Source organism: Aedes aegypti, chromosome 3, assembly GCF_002204515.2.
Source record: "Aedes aegypti strain LVP_AGWG chromosome 3, AaegL5.0 Primary Assembly, whole genome shotgun sequence".
Lineage (NCBI taxonomy): Eukaryota > Metazoa > Arthropoda > Insecta > Diptera > Culicidae > Aedes > Aedes aegypti.
Window position 1 is genome coordinate 84,008,267 of NC_035109.1, and position 17,826 is coordinate 84,026,092.

A 17,826-nucleotide genomic window follows, 5' to 3' on the forward strand; every position below is an offset into this window, starting at 1 on the left:
GAAAAAAAAAGCTTTCTACGCTTCTACACTCATAACTTGAAATTTTGAGAATGGCTGAGCAAATCTTAGTGAGTAAGAAGAAGTTTAGAAGTTTTCTATGACGAAATTTTCCAAGCATCTCAGACGTAACTGAAGACAACAAACGATCTGTGAAAAGAATTCCCAAACTTCTGAGGAGATGATTTTCACAGAAATCATATTGCAAACTTCTTAAAATAAATTCCAATCTTTTAAGAAGCAGACTTAAGCATTTGAGGAGATACCTTCCAGGCTCCTTAACAGCAGTTTCGAAAGCTTCTGAAGAGAAGCTTGCTCCCGCAAGGAAGTTTTCCTTGCCATGAGGGTTCTGAGAAGAATACTCTAGAAATGTCTTGACATAGAATCTGAATGCCAAAGACAATTTTTTTCAAGCTTCTGAGAAGAAACATTTTTATATGCTTCGAGAAAAGACCGTCAAAACTTCCAAATATCTGAAACACCTTTCCAAATTTCTGAAATAGATTAAATGAATTAACCTAAATTTTTGGCAGAACATCGACAAGCTCCTAAGCAGAAGCTTACGTCATTTAAAGAAAAAAATCATTCCAATATTCTGCCAAAAAGTTTTTCAAGTATGTAGTAAGCCAAGGTTCGAGCCAAAAAGAAAAAAAATGTTTTTAAGGCGTCTAAGAAAAAGCAATCTCAAAATCAAAAAAAACATCATTATTATCAGCGAAAGGCGACAAGCTTGTAAGAAAAAGCTGTTGAAAAAAAATGCAATAAAAAAAAATATCATTCAAAGCTTGCGAGAAGGGACTATTTAGGCTGCTGAGAAAAAACATTCTAAATTTCTGAGAGGAAGCTTTTCAGGCTTCTAGGACGAAAGTTCCCAATTTTCTAGGAAGAAGCTTTCCAAGCTTCTTGAAATGAGTTTTACATGCTTGAGCAAGAACCATTCCAGGCTTCTGAGGAGTAGTTTTTCAAGGCTTTGATTATCAAAGAATAGGAGTTTTGAAATTTCCGATTGGAAGTTTTCCATTATTCTGGAGAGATATTAGTTAATGTTCTGTGGAGAAGTTTCCCAAGCTTCTAGGATAAGCTGTCCAGGGTTCTGAGTAAAGCCTGCTGAGAGAAATTCATCCGAAATTCTGAAGATAATCTTCTGAGGCAAAGCTTTCGAAGCTACTAAAGCAAAGTTTTCAAGCTTCTGAGGGAAACTTTCCACGCCTTTGAGAAGTAGCCTTTTAAGCTTCTGAGTTTAAACGTTTGAAGATATTTGCGAAATATCTGATGAGCTGTTTTTCAAGGAACAGAAGCAAAAAATTGAAAATTCTGTAGATGAATTTTCCATCTAAGAGAAACTTTTCAAATTCTGAGGAGCAACTGAGCTTTTGAACAACTTTTCCGAAGGTGCCTGTCTAAAAAGTCAAGATCCTGCAGTATCCTCAAAACAAAAATTTCATGCTCACTAGCGCCACCTGGTGGCAAAATATCCTATTGATTGGTTCAAATAATGATAGTCGTTGAGCTACTGAACTACTTTCCCGAAGACACTAGCTTTCTAAGCGCCGCCTAGTGGCAAAATTTTGAATCAACTAGCTCGAACAATGATAGTCTTTAACTTCCTAAACAACTTTGACGAAGACGCCATCTTTCTAAATGGTCAGGCTTCTGAAATATCTGCAAGACAAGAGTAAAACTTCCATGCCCACTAGTGCCACCTGGCGGTCAAATTCCGAATTAAAAAAGGTACCATCAGATTGCGCTTCACCTCCAGAGCAACTTCACTAAAGACTCCAAGTTTCTATATTATCTGGCATTTGAGCTATACCGATTTCAAATTGTGGTTTACTCGAACCGTATATAGTGCGTTCATTATTATGCGACTTCCATGTACATTTGTTGATTTTGCCGTATTATAAAGGGCCATACTGTAAATATAATCTGTCAAGTATTGTTCTTAAGAAGATTCTTGAGGAATAAATTTTGGTTTGGTGTCAATAGATATCTTTGTTTCAAAATGATAGCATATAAATCACAACTGTTGTACAAAGTACAACAGCGCGACAGCCCGAATGTTAAAACTCAGGAAAAATTGAAAAAAAGCATTACATGCTTTCGACAGAAAGACTTTCCAAGCATTTGAGAGGAAACATTACAAGATTCTGGGAAAAAGCTTTCAAAGTTTATGAGAAAAAGTTTTCCAAGCTAAAATTTTCTCTGTTTATTTCATCAACCGAGCCGATACAATAGAAATGATCATACAATAGAACATCAAAATTCAACTCTTTAATGAATGTTCGAATCCTCTGAGCAGAATCTCAAATAGAGAAACTTTAAAGTAGATGGAGTACCGTGTACCTTTTAATTCCGCTCCTAAATGCTTATCTTTGACAGATACGCGTATTTCGACTACCACTTGCAGTCTTCTTCAGTGTCAGTTACTCGTATCCACTCGAGTGGATACGAGTAACTGACACTGAAGAAGACTGCAAGTGGTAGTCGAAATACGCGTATCTGTCAAAGATAAGCATTTAGGAGCGGAATTAAAAGGTACACGGTACTCCATCTACTTTAAAGTTTATCTATCAAAATTCAATTTTAGACCTGAGAAAACACTAAATTCACTCACATTTCATTCCAAACTTCTTCGCTTATTGACAAATCTGCATCGTCAACAATTACACCTGCAGTAATTGAAAAACTATCTGTTTAAACAGCCAGTTCCAAAATCGTCCAGAGATGAATCGAATACTTTCGCTATCCTTCTTCCAAACGAAAATAGACGAATCCATATCTCGTTTTTCCACACACCAAACATGAACGAGTAGGTGCCTGAGAAAATATTTATTTTTCTCCTGGGTTTTTTTAATTGCATCCTCGATTGGTTTGCTGCTGTTGCTATCCAACCGTAGCGAAAGTGCCCGATCCGGAAAAGGTTAGCTAGCCCACCGGGAAACACTCCAAGCCCAATCTCCAGTGGTAATTTATACTTTTACGATGAGCTTCCATGGAAGAGGTTGGCGGTAGGCAGTTATCATATATCTGGCTTTTCTTCTCCGGAAGTGGGCCGACATAAGTACCAATGAAGATTTAATCGCTTTTAAGTGCTGTGAGAGCACAATCATGGGTTTAATTTATGACGCCACAAATTAATATAAAGATAACGATTATAACACGAGCTGAAGTTTGATTGCTCCAGTGGGCGTTAATTAGAGATTTGAAAAGCGAAGTGATATAGGGATAACAATACTGATCAAAATTTTCTGGGTATCTGAAATCATTTCTTACACAATAAGAAATACATTTACGTTTACATTCCTACTGGAGTAATTGACATTTTTTTCTTGCTACACCACTATAACATCTTTCCTTGTGAATCAGCTTCCTGGGCCGAAGTGCGTCGTCACAAAATCATTGTGCTCAGCTCAATACATCATATCGTGTCACTTTCCCGTCTCAAGCTGCCTTCGAAGTAATCAACCAGAAATGAGCTTTCCCATCACATCAAACACTAATCAACTTTTCACTTACCACTTTGTAATCCGATCGCCAGCAGCCACAGGAAAAATCCAATCACCGTTTCCATGTCGGCCAACATTGATTCAGAGGGTGTTCTCAGCGGAAGAAAATTATTTCTCTCGATTTTCACCTTTGATTGAAATTCCGTAAACGCTCCAAAACTTTTCCCGGAGCAAATTTTTCACCTTGTCACAAAAGTAACTCTTCTTCACGATTGCGATTTGGCGTTACTTCGATACGACGTTGCCCACCTTTCCAAGCATCCTTTCCAGGATGTAATCACTTCGACACAGGTAGCCTATTTAATGCACAAAAAAAAGTGAAAATGCTGCATAGAAATTTAAAAACTGATCCATAACACAAGTAGTTATTCACCATTATAATTTGTGATATTTTCCTTAAACGAATGAGATCGCCCTATAAATAACTTAAGTTAATTTATTTAACATGATATAAATTGTTATGATAAATAGCTTCATTTATCATGGAACAATTTTCAATTATCTATGAAGCATTTTCATTTTATTACGATTACAAAAACCTTTTACCTTCGACACACCCCAAACCCCCCAGGCAAACACAATCACTGTTCAGGATAATTGGGCCGTGGCACGTTTGCAGGGAAAATTGCCACTTAAAAACTGTCGCCCGGTTGACCTCCGGATTTCGTTTTGGCGACAAGCCTTGCAGCAAGATTAACGTAATCCTCCGGAGAGCACTTCACAGCGAATGAGCTAATTTTCCAATCCCATTATATTTTCCCGTTGGAGTAGGAGGAGGCAATGTTAATCTCATTAGTTGATGATGCGGTTCGAGATGAAAAGCACATCTGATCGGATCACCGAGATCTTGTGCGGCTCCTGTGCCTCTAGACGATTAGCTTTTTTCTCTCAATTAAGTTCTTCTTGAAGGACGGAGAATCTGTAAATAGATGAAAGGAAAGCGTTTTTTAATGCTTTATCGTGCAGCTAATTGGAGTGATGAGGTAATTCATTATCTCTAGAGGTTTCACGAAAAACAAAAAAAAATATAGGTCAGGTAACTGGAAATCCCCGAAATAGAAGTCTTAATGGTTGATGAAAATAATTTAGAAATAGAAGTCTTAATGGTTGATGAAAATAATTTATATGTCGAAATGGTTCCGGGTCATTAGCAATCACAAGTTTAGTTTCTTCTCTACAACAGTGAATCAGTGAGCTTATTTGACGTAAGTATTTACCGTGGGCCCATAGATGATGTTGGTAGTGAGATGGTGATAGGTGGTGATATATTTGAAGTAGTTGAAGAATTTGTGTACCTTGGAACTCTAGTGACTTGCGATAATGATGTTACCCGCGAGGTTAAAAGGCGTATTGCAGCTGCGAGTCGGGCTTTTTACGGACTTCGTAACCAGCTAAAGTCCCGCAGCTTACAGACGAAGACCAAACTCGCGTTGTACAAGACTCTAATTCTTCCGGTAGCTCTGTACGGCCACGAATTTTGGACGTTGAAAGAGGTTGACCGGAGAGCTTTTGGGGTCTTTGAACGTAAAATGGTGCGAACAATACTCGGCGATAAATTGGACAATGGCATCTGGCGGCGTCGCATGAATCACGAGTTATACCAAGTCTTTAATGAAATGGATATTGTTAAGCGTATAAAACACGGCAGGCTGCGGTGGGCTGGGCATGTAGCTCGCATGTCGGAGGAACGTCAAGCTAAACAAATATTCAGCAGGGAAGCAGGGAGAGGCCGTCGCCTCCGTGGAAGGCCGCGCACCAGATGGCTTTTTGCAGTTGAGGAGGATTTAAGGTCGCTTAACGTTCAGGGCGACTGGAAGCGATTGGCCCAGGACCGGGTCCAATGGAGAAGGCTTCTTCATTCGGCGTAGATTCAACGCAATAGCAATGAATTGTTGCCCATCAAGTATCAAGTAAGTAAGTATTTACCGAATTGTCGGGTTTACTGATATACGCAATCAACGGCGCAGAGTTCAGTTATTACTTTGTAATCTTTATCTTGGAGGAGAATGACATCTCACTTAAGTTCTCCCTTGTGCTAAAAATAAATGTTTTTATTAAAACTCTTCATGAACATTATAAGCATTAATTCCAATAACTATGAAAAATATTCAAATATGAAAGAACAGCATATGATCAAAAGAAGGAAAAATCTCTTATAAAATTTTAAGCAAGTGTGATGCAAATAATTGTTATATCAGTATAACTACAAAGAGTGCCAATGATTTAAAGAAGGTAAAATTCTCTTTTAAAATTTAACCTAATTATTTCCAATAATAATGAAACCAGTTCAAATCGAAAGAACATAGGCTAGTTTGAAAGAAGGAAAAATTTCTGACAAAATTATCTAAATCACTTCAAGTCCTAGCACACCGTTAGTAGTCCAAAGCTTAGAACCTTGACGCGAGTTCACAACTTCGTCCTGAATAAACGGATCGTATAAATTTTGCTGTTGGAGCACTTATATATCAACAAACATGACATCCTACCTCATCGTAAAGATCAACAAATTAATTAGTTGATCAGTTATTGGGCCACACTTATGAATACTACACATCAGTGTTGAAAAAAAAATGTTTTTTTTTTTTGTTCTGAATTCGGCCAAACGGCATTCGGCCAAATGACCCGTTCGGCCAAATGGCATTCGGCCAAATAGCCGGCACCCTGTCGAAATCTACCTCTGTTCACTTTGGTTTGCTAATCCCCTAGTGCAAGGACGAAAATACTCAATCTACCCTCGCCTACTTGGATACTTGCTGGGAAGAATCTTCGTTGATTTTTATTTGTTTTTATCCTCATCTTGACAACACTAAAAAGATTGGAAAAGCGCTTGCGCAAGATTGTCAGTTTCCTTTTAACCTGCTGCTATTCAACCACTTTGTGATACCCATTCGAAAACAAAAAATGATATGCATTCTAACCAGCTTGACTTTTATTACATTCCGCTTCAGGAAGTTGTAATTTTTACACGAGGCACACTAAAAACGCGTCAATGTAATCGATTCCGTGCATCGGATCGTCCATTACCCGTAGAGCAGCATATTTTTTAATTAATATGAACCTCATTGATAATCAATTTTCTAAAACTGATACTCTTCTGCTTCTGATAATCAAAATCACCAACGAATAACGGGCATCGTTGTTTGTTTTGCTCATCTACTTTTGTGCCATCTTCATTGGTAGGGTAACTGGGGGTAAAACGCGCCCCCTAAGGAAGGAAGCGTTTTTAGCTATGAAGAACATTATTATAAGCCTTTTTTTATTCTTTATCTCATAGACAAACATGTTTTCTATCACATAGTAGAAACAGCCATCCATTTTCTTTTTTCTGGAGTAGGGGAATTGGGTGTAAAACGCGCCACCCTTGTTTTGAACGAACGACGTGCTTTGGGACGCTGTTTTTCACCCGAGACAATGGAAAATGTAATAAAATGCTTCTCTAGATATATTTTGAGGTGTTTTCCTGGCATAAATCGTGAAAAACTCGAAAAAACGTTTTTTTGCTTGCTTATCTGCATTTTTATTTTTTGCGGGGTAAAACGCGCCACCTGATCTCGGCGTTAGTCATTCGCGCGCACGCATGCGCAATCATGCTTGCAAATACGTTGCATACATAAGGGCGTTTGATCAGATGTTATTGTTCGATTATAGTATACATGCTGATTCGAAAAATGTGCATTTGTGAGGTTCACATTGGCACGTAACTACAGCTTGGCATTACGTGTGCTGGAATTTGAATTCAAACGGCTGTTTTGGTGTTATGAAATAGGAGTGGCCGTTTTGCCGCACGAGTTGATTAAAGTTTAAGTCCTTCAATACGCTTTTTAAGGATAAATTCAACACTTTTTTCGCATGGAATAAGAACTATGGGAGTGCACAAGTCGATTCTCGATGACAGTTTCAAAAGTTTTGTTGTTTATCGACCTGAAATATGGCCTAGAAAATAACACAAAATTACAACGAAAACAGCGAAAAACGTTTTTTCGAGTTTTTCACGATTTTTGCCAAGAAAACACTTAAAAGTATATATAGAGAAGCATATTAATACATTTTCCATTATCTCGGGTGAAAAACAGCGTCCCAAAGCACGTCGTTCGTTCAAAACAAGGGTGGCGCGTTTTACCCCAACGGCGCATTTTACACCCAGTTCCCCTACTATCATATTGGTGGAGGTGTGGTTACTTTGATGATGGCATAAATGTCGGTGAATTGAGTATACTGCCCATAACAGCAAAACAGTCACATTCGACATTTTTGACAAAATTAAGTTAATACCATGGAGAGTCATCAAATGATAAATACTTTTGATCAACTTACTGAAATTTTGTGAGATTGTTCTAGAAAATTCGAAAAAAAATACCAATGTTTTGTCACATTGGTAATTATAACCGTATAACAGTCACATTGAGATTATAAATGAGCCTCGTAATGTGAGAGCAATGAAATTTCTATCAGAATTATTTTCTGCTAGTATGCAATATGGGTTATACAAAATATTAGCATCAAATAAGCATTTTTGAGTTCCTGGTAATTTTTAGAAATTTTAGTTTCCTCCCATACTGCCATAAAATACACACTTAGTATTCCATTTACTCAATGCCTACTTTTGTCGAATGTTACAAATATGCAGTTATGGGCAGTATTATACTATAATAGTGAGCATGATTTTTTTCGTCCCTGCCCTAGTGGCATGTGCAACGTTTGTCCAAAAGCTTTTAACAAAATTTCAACATCCTTATCTCATATGTATCCTCGGACGTCGTTCCATAGCTTCGAGACAACAAAATGCTCTGGAAAGCATCATGAACGTAATCGAATCTAAAACACTAGCTAGTGGAATCCATCAGCCAACGAGTCGTGTTTGTGCCGTGTTTGGCCTAGCAATAATACGCTCTCCGTAAGGAAAAATAAATGTGGTTCTGCACATGTTACTGCATTCTCCATTGAAGATGCGTGGATTGATCGGATGCATATTTGCTATTCCATGGTTGCCTGAAGTCAGTGAAGATGGACAAAGAATCAACAAGAATTTCGGCTGTGATTGGCCATAATCTTCTACAGTGTGCATAATTCGTAGCATGTGGGCTTCGTAGCAGTTCGATTAGGGTCACCAGGCATTTAGCCGCATCGTGCTAAGAAGTGTGGATTCGATTCCCGCTTCAGGCTGTAAAGCATTTCGTGAGGAATGTTTTCCGACTGTGATACTGGGCGTTGCATGCTAGTCCGTTGTCTAGTGTCATGCTTCCTTTAACCTTCGGGCTGTCGCGCTGTTGTACTTTGTACAACAGTTGTGCTATCATTTTGCAACAAAGATATCTATCGACACCAAACCAAAATGTATTCCTCAAGAATCTTCTTAAGAACAATACTCGACAGTTTCTATTTACAGTATGACCCTTTATAATACGGTAAAATCAATAAATGTACATGGAAGTCGCGTAATAATGAACGCACTATGTACGGTTCGAGGAAACCACAGTTTGAAATCGTCATATCTCGAAATCCAGATAATATAGAAATTTGGGGTCTTTAGTACAGTTGTTCTGGAGGTGAAGCGCTATCTAATGGTACCTCATTTAATTCGACCGCTAGGTGGCACTAGTGGGCATGGAAGTTTTACTTTTGTTTTGTAGATTTTTCAGTATCCTGACCATTTAGAAGGATGTCGTCTTCGGCAAAGTTGTTTAGTAAGTTAAGGACTATCATTTTTCGAGCTAGTTGATTCAAAATTTTGCCACTAGGCGGAGCTAGTGAGCATTAGGGTTTTGGTACCGGGAGTACCGGTACCGAAAGTACCGGTACTACCGACAATTCTTTGGTACCGAAATATCGGTACTGGAAAACATTGAGTACCGGTATTTTCGGTACTGATGTAAAATATAATAATTAATTGGTTCAATAAATTCCTTTACAATGAATGTTACGTAAGTTTGGTTAAGTTCATTAATGGCGAATTTTGCTGGTCAACCAAGGAACGTATTACATAATGGCTTATTCTAATTATCATCTTTTCATCACGAAGTATGGTTTATCTCCATACATTAAAACGTTGAAAGTACGCTCATAGTTTGCATCTTGTTTAAAACAGGTTTTGGAACATTTAAAAAGACTGAAGGTGAAGTTATTGAACGAAAAGATACAAATAAAGCTGCTGATGATGAATATCAAGCTTTCTAGAAAACTAGGCACAAATATAAAGGTTTCAGGATATTGTAGAATTTAGAAGTGTTAAGTAATATGGTAAAAATATTGATAGAAATTATTCGAATTAATTTGTGTATTATAAGTCTGTTCTAAGCGAAATATTTGTTGACATTTCACGATGCATGGGCAAAAATTCGGGCAACATTCAGATAACACTAAAAAAGATTTGTACGTATCTGAAAGTTTTGTCATAAAAATACGCAATCGAATGGCAGTTGAACAATGATTATTAACACACTTTGCATTTTTAGTAGTATTTTCATGAATGTAAAGGTGATTACACGTTAAATCAATAAATTATTAATTTTGATCGACTCTAATTTGAACACATATTTTATAAATTTAGAACGATTAACTAATTATTATTTTAGGACCATATTTTTTAACTGTGATAATTCATAAAAATGAAGACTAAGCATCAGCAAACTTGTGTTTATTGACGAATTCGAAAAAGTATATTGCAAAAAAATCTTCCAGTACCGGTATTTTACCGGTACTACCGGTACTGAGAGTAACAGTACCGTAGAACCGGTACTCGTCAAAAGGGGTCGGTACTAGGAACCCTAGTGAGCATGAAACTTTTGTTTGCAGATATCTCAGGAGCCTGACCACTTAGAAAGATGGTGTCTTCGGCAAAGTAGTTTGGTAGCTTGGATACCATATTTTGCTACAAGAATTTTCTAAATCGGTAGTGTCATTGAAGGCTGTAAATGCGGGAAATGCAGCGGGAAATAGAACATTTCTCTACAGTAGTTTCAGTAGTTACAGAACTTTTCCCAACTCTGCCAGGAAGGAATTTTTTAATCATTGTGATGTATATGGAAGATATACAGTATGGCTCATAAAATATGCGAAAATTGTTTGAACGTGAATCTAGCATCCACAAGCGTTATTTTCATTGGGTTTGCTAGAGAATGTTATTTCTAATTACTGTAGTATATTCTGAAATAACTTCGCTATTCAGGACAATTGTTGTCATATTTTTCTTACTATTCTAAATAATGTAATAGAGCAAAGGTTTTGTCCGCCCAAAGCTAGAAACAGCGTCTGATTGTCGTATACTCTGGTGATAAACTTTCCACCTTCAAAAATCACACTTTATTGTTGAAAATTTGAGTTTGTTTGGTATCAGAGGATGGAGGAGTTCTTAGAGAACGTGTTTTACATGATCACAATCAAATATTTTGCTATGGTCATAGTTTTGAGGGCATTTGCGTCTTATAGGTTTGATATGCCTTTATTTTTTGTTAAAGTTGAATAAAAAATAAATATGGAGGCCTATAACAGATTTTTGAGGATGAAATTTGTGCCTTCGGTTAGAGACAACTTATATCAATACTAGCTCATAGATTTTGAGCAAAACAGAGCCGATTATCACACTTATATGAAGGTTTAATCAAAACTCTCCAAAATGAGCCGTTTTTTCGAAAACATGTTTAAGTCTCCAATGAATCAGGTATGAACCAATTCTATCATTTGATATGGGCGTATGCTGGAGACAAGGCCTGTGAAGTATCTGACGCCATCGTTGATGTTTTAGAAGCTTTCATCTCAAAGATATTGAACTCGACGTCCGCATGATAAAATTTAAAGGGATGTTTCCAATTGCTTTCTGGTAAGATGAAAGTAACATGGTAACGATGGTAAGCAAAATGACTATAGTTTTGCATCAAAAATCATAAAAATTTCAAACTAAACATCAAGGGGGATGGGCTAGGGGGGATGCATCAACTTCCAGCGCCATCAGGGGGGATGCATCAGGCTACATATATTAATCCGGATTGCCGGTCTCCTCTTTCGAGAGGACCATCATGGTCCGAAATGCCAACGTTGGTCTAAGTTCATAATTTTGACCAGTTTGGAGAACTTCATGACATTTTTGTTCGAATGATGGTTATTAAATTTGCTATAGAAAAGCACTAAAAAGCCAAGGTTTTTCGAGTCAAAAAAAAAAGCGGGGAGAGGTATGCTGCCCATAACTGTCCCACATGGATTTTGGAACCAACACCTTTTTTCATCGCAACATTCATGTTTTAACATATACTTTACTATGCATACAAAAATTTACACACTTTGTTTGAAAATTTTGTGGAAAAATATGAAGTTGGTGCAGTCCCATATTGAAAAATAAAGGCATAACAGTCTCTATATGAACTTGAAATCCAAATAGCAACTGAACAACGTGAATTGTGTTCAAGTTTATATTTTTTGCTGACCGAAAGAAGCAAAATGAGTTATCTGTGTGGTGATGCCAAATGCATATGACATGCAGAAATGTACTAGAAAATTATGAAAATTTGTATGAGAAAACAAACCTCAAACTTTGAGCGGTATTTTCTCAATGCCTACTAATTCCATATGGGACAGTTATGCTTTTATGGGCAGTATGGAGGGATGAGTCACCAAAATGTATGTACACTAATCCCCTTTCTAAACTTTTTGGATTAGATTAAATTAGAATTGGATTAGAAAGACTGTTGACTGAGATCGAAACATTTTTGTGAACTGTGATCCGTCCTGCCACTTTACGGGTTAAGTTTGCAAATACGTTGAAATTGCTTTCTCCTGACATTTTCAAGACAAATCTAGAGCTAAAGATCATCGTCTATAACAAAAGATTTAAATTTCACTTCACTTCAGCACAGAGACGGTACAGACGAATTCCATCCAATTCCATAATGATTATATGCCCAGACAACCAAAATGTACGTATAACGAAATCATCTGGAGGCTTTTTATGTGCAAAAGTTCACCTATAAGATGTCGCAAAAAAGCCTTCTACGTACAAAAGTGGAGGCGATATACGTGCATATATTATTTGATGAATAATAACATACAATGCGAGTGTATAAACTTTCTACCGCACTAACCTGTGATCTTATGCGACTTAACTTACACAGCGCAACAAAAATGACATTTTTGTGTGTCTCAAGGATCAAATTATGTGTCTCCAGTAGATTTGGGGTTGCCGAATCTGATGCCGTTCTCAGAAATTTCCCAGCACGTCACAATTTTTAGGTACAGGTCGCCAAAGTTGTATATAACATTGGTTTTATTGATGTTTACCTAACATTTGAAGTATATTTTATCAAACTTTTTTGTGATCTAATCCACCAAGCATGCACAAAAGGACTTAAACTTTCGTTTTAGAGATATTTTGGTTGAAATTTCACGATTAAATTTATATTAAACCGATCTTTTCAAAATGCTTGCTGTCTCCTTACAAAATTCTTCGTTTCTCTTATATGGCAAAATACAATACTTTTCTAAACCATCAAAAAATAAATTTTTTCGCATCAAAAATATTATAAACTTTGATGATAAGTATTGTTGTACACATAAAGTTTGAATTCTGCGGCAAATTAAGCTAATAAATTGCCTTACAAGCTGGCAAACTTGCATGCAAGTTGGCTGAAATAGTCAATTTTTGCATTTTCAACAACGAATATCTCAAACACTAGACGTGCTATGATATTTCTGTAAACGGCAATTGATTCAGCAACCCTTAATTGAGTAAATACAGGTATTTTGATGCTGGAGACAAAAACTGCTACGGATTGATTCGACTTACATTGTACGAGTGTACGGGACGAAACAAAATGTACAAATGAACTCAGCAAAAAAGAGTTTCATGCGAGGAAACTCGTCAAACTGACGATTTTATCCACGGTGTTTTGCGGGTTTGATGTAATTAGTATGAATAAACGAGTTATAACGTGAACTATCATCCAATTTCTGGTGGTCTGGGTGAAGTAGTAGGTCTAGAAATAGCCATTTTCAAATTATATCGAGTTTAAAGCCACCTGCTGACAAGTAATTTCTCGGCCTATCTTGATGCATGGAAATTTTCTGCAAGGAATCAATCAAGAATTTCCTTTTCAGTAGCAAATCAGGCTTAATGCAAAAAATATTATATAAATATTAAAATAGGCCATTCTCATTAGTTATTCGCGATTCTTCATCAAGGAAAATAAGTAAGTGGCAAGAAATATGGTCTTTACTCTCGAAAACGTATTATCATTAATGAAGAAACGCGAATAACTTATGAAAATGGCCTATTTTAATATTTAAACAATATTTTTTGCATTAATCTCGATGTAATTCGAAAATGGCTACTTCTAGTGAAATTATTCATATAATCATTATCGCTTAGAATCATTTCAAGATGCTTACTGTATCATCAAAACGTATTTATTTTGACAGAAAAAAAAACAAAATTTGGTTAATCGACCAAAAGTTGTTATTAGAAAAACTTTTTTTATTAAAAATTACTCCATCATGAAACTTTGTCCCAAACATCTTTTAACTATCAAGATTCTATGGTGAAAATTTGAAAAATATTAAAAATGGGGTTTTTGTGTAATTTAGAATTCAAGTTTTATTCTTGATTTTTCTATGAAAATAGATAAAATATTTTTTTTCTCATAGTACAAGCGATTCACTACAACCTCTTCATAGAACATTTTTCTCAAAAATCAAAAGTTTCGGAGTTGGAATTTTTCAAATAAGTTGCATACAAAAATGTATAGGCCATTTTCCAAAGTTACCCTTGAGTCAAAATGATCAATTTTTCTATTAAAAATACTTATTCTTCCATACCAAAAACATGTGAAAAAAACTATCCAAATTGAAGATGGTCGAGTTCTGTGACTGACCGATTTGACATGTAATCCGTCTACAGCAAGACAGTACATGTTATGCCAACCCGTGAGAAGTCAAGAAAAATACAAACTCAAAATTTGTCTGAGTGAATATCCCGTGCCCTAGTAGATGTTCACCCTACTTCAACCATTATTACACCAAAATGATTATCCACAGGTATTTCGCTTAAAGCACAAATCCATTTTAATAATAATGTAATAAAAGTAACCCATAACACCAGCGGTGCCTCATTTCCAGCAGATTTAGTACTTTTCAACTTTCTAATGCCTTTTCAACCTCATCTGATTACATTCACAGCTTGCACATAGCCACAAACTCACGTTCCACACAAACCGCCAAATAATGGCTTAACAAGTTATGAAAAGTTACTTCAAACAATCTTGTTTAACTAAGTAAGCTCAACATAGCCCACGGGTAAACAGCAGATAATACTTAGGTAAACAGCTCTCGGACCATCGTTGCTCGCAGATGATTGATAATTTGGGAAGAGGTAGAAAAAAAAACTTGCAACCTTGAAACCACATTTGAACGATAATGTAAACCACGATATTTCTTCGGATAGACTTCTTGATCCGGTGTTGTTTATTCGGAATGCGATGCGCTGCTAAGTGATGAATATTTCGGACGGCTCCTCTATTCTTGGGGTGTCATAAATTTAGTGCTTGTTTTCAAAGTGGGAGAAAGTTGCCTTCGATGTGCAAGAGCAAAAATATGGCTGTAAATGACTTGTGAATATGGCATTGGTCATAGTTATTATGTGCCTGAATCAATCCTAATTTAACTTAATTTAGATTTACCAAATTAGGATGAAGGTGTTACTTAACATAGTACACCTAGATATAAGAAATAAATGCAATGTTTGGAAGGATACTTCCAAAAGAAATTTAAAAAAAAACTCGTTAATCTCTTCTACAAAAAATCCACTTAGATATTAAAATTCGTAAGTGGGGATTTTCCCGCAAATCACAATAAAACCTTTCACCACAATCAACAACTCCTATCAGTATCCGAATAAAATTGATGGATTTCCATCCAGATAGCCATACCTTCTGTCAATTGTCATCCCCTTGTAGCCCCCGAAATCCTACTCCCAGCCAAGCAAAGATAATTTAGCATCGCCCCATTAAAATTTACGACTGTGTGATTACCGCCGTAATCAAATACACCAATGAATTGGAGGCCACCGGGCCATAAAGCACCGCGACAAATGATCAGACCATATCGTATCGAAACAAAAGTGATCGATTATAACTACCCACGCGCCCCCACAAACACATTGCCTTCTCCGAGGGGTTCATTCCCGCCTACAAATATCAAAAAGCCAATTAGCAGTGTTATCATTTGATATCGTCAATCACCAACCGTCGTTGCCAAAAATTTGGAACATGATGCGCGCAGATCCACATCCAGCAAGACAAGATAAACATACCACACCGACGCACAGTGGCGCAGACCATAGGCCAGGAATGGAAAAAATAACAATTCCTGAACAATTCGAAAGCCAGACATCTTGAACATTAGAAGGATTTTCCGATACAATGGAAGCATTTTTACTAGGATGAACCAGTCTCGGGCTGAATTTTCCCATAATGAAGAGTCAATCAATCATTTTAACCGGAATGTAAATCAACTACCGAAAAGCTAAACATTACATATAATTTGCAATTGGATTAGATGGACAAATTGATGTGAAGATTTGCAAATCTTCACATCAATTTGTCCATCTAATCCAATTGCAAATTATATGTAATGTTTAGCTTTTCGGTAGTTGTTAAACTTCCACTCGGCTGGTTGGCCGTAAACCACGTTTCATAATTAAAACAAGTACGGAATGTAAATATTTTTGTTGTCCATGTAACAGTCCGCGTTTTGCTGACCATGTAACAGACCATACTTAAGATTTATAAATTCAACAGTTTTTGATCGTTTTGTTTCCTGGAGCAAAGCAAATTCAAGTGCATTTTTATAAGCCGAAGGCAAGATTCGGCCTTCATTAATGTTGGAACACAGTGAACATTGAAGAAAAACTCATTAAACAGTTGTTTTGATCGAAAAATCCGTGTCAGGATTTCAAAGCACTAAACCGCGAGGCTTCAAATGTCAAACGTGTTTAAAACATGGTAAAAATCTTTTTAAATGATAGAATGTATGATAAAAATAATAAAGGAAAAAAATCAACATGACTGAACACGGTGAATAGTTAAGCTGTGTCTCGAGTCTCGCGTAAATCTATACTCTGGCCAATAATCACCGCTTAGAATCCACTATAGGGTGTCCCAAAAAGTATGGGCACGGCATTACTGTACCTAACAAGAGTTGATTGCCGATTTTTAATGAATAATTAAATTATTAATTTGTTTATTACATAACATTTCATTGAAGCATCTCTTATCAGTCTTGCACAAATTGCGTTATTTTGGAGCGACTTTGTTTTACAAAATTTGTTCTATGTCAGAAAGTGCGCATAACAAAAATCTGAAAAAAATATTTATCAGCGACGATATGATAATTGATCGAACTATCACTTATTCAAGTTGAGATTTTTAACTAAAGCGTGTAAAATTTGTATTGGAACTATAAATCCGATTCCAGCCGTGGTCGATTTGAAATTGGTCAGAAGACAAATCCTTATATATATATACGTAAAAACATGAATAAATCAAAAATGGAAGTTGTCTATCCAAGAGAATAGGGATTAGCCTTTCATAAATCTGAAATATATTATGTCTATGACAATTCAAAATAAGGGTATGCGATATGGATTTTTACCATGTCGATACGAAACGGAACGATATGCGGAATATCTTGCGCTGATAATGACGAAACGAAACGAAATTTAAAAATGTTTCGTGTAACTCGATACGAAATCAAATATCCCACGGAATTTTTCGAAACGAAACGAAATTTTTGAATTTGTTTCGCGGAATACACGTTTAAGTTTTTTTATTGTCAAAAGCTGGAAATTTGACAATGGGCATAAAAAATGTCTTTTTATATCCTCTACCTTGGCGTTGCTCAGCGGAATCCTTACATGTTTTGGTAAGACTCTTTTCTGTTTGTTTGAAATCTGCTTAATAAATGTATAAGGTTCCATTTCAACATATCTGACATTCACACAAGGCAATGAGTGGGTTTAATTTAAATGTTACAACTAAGAATTGGGTCGAAAAGCAGTTACAAACATTTAAAACAATCTCAAAAATATTGAGAGGAGCCCAAAATTAATTTGATTTTTATAAATACCTTACAATTTTTTTAATAATGTGGATGTGAAGTTATGCTAATATAAACCATAAAACATGGAATAATGATATTCATTTTTTTTGCTGTACTTTATGCTTTGTGGCTTGAATGAATGTGATTGGGGACACAAGACGATAAGTGATCATGAAAATACTAAACTGACAAGCAGACTCTGTCCCAGTTGGAACATAACGCCAGAAAGAAGAAGAAAAATAAG

The 17,826-nt window shown here is 36.3% G+C and overlaps 1 protein-coding gene across 1 annotated transcript in view; it reads right to left on the reverse strand.

Moving 5' to 3' along the window:
- Positions 1-17,826, reverse strand: part of LOC5565984 (relaxin receptor 2) — a 263,353-nt gene that overhangs the window by 193,666 nt on the left and 51,861 nt on the right. The window contains exons 2-3 of the mRNA XM_021850982.1: positions 4,050-4,422; positions 3,514-3,799 (exon numbers count right to left, since the gene is read on the reverse strand). Coding sequence (XP_021706674.1) covers positions 3,514-3,580 — 67 coding nt within the window. The 5' untranslated portion in view covers positions 3,581-3,799; positions 4,050-4,422. The remainder of the gene's footprint in view (positions 1-3,513; positions 3,800-4,049; positions 4,423-17,826) is intronic.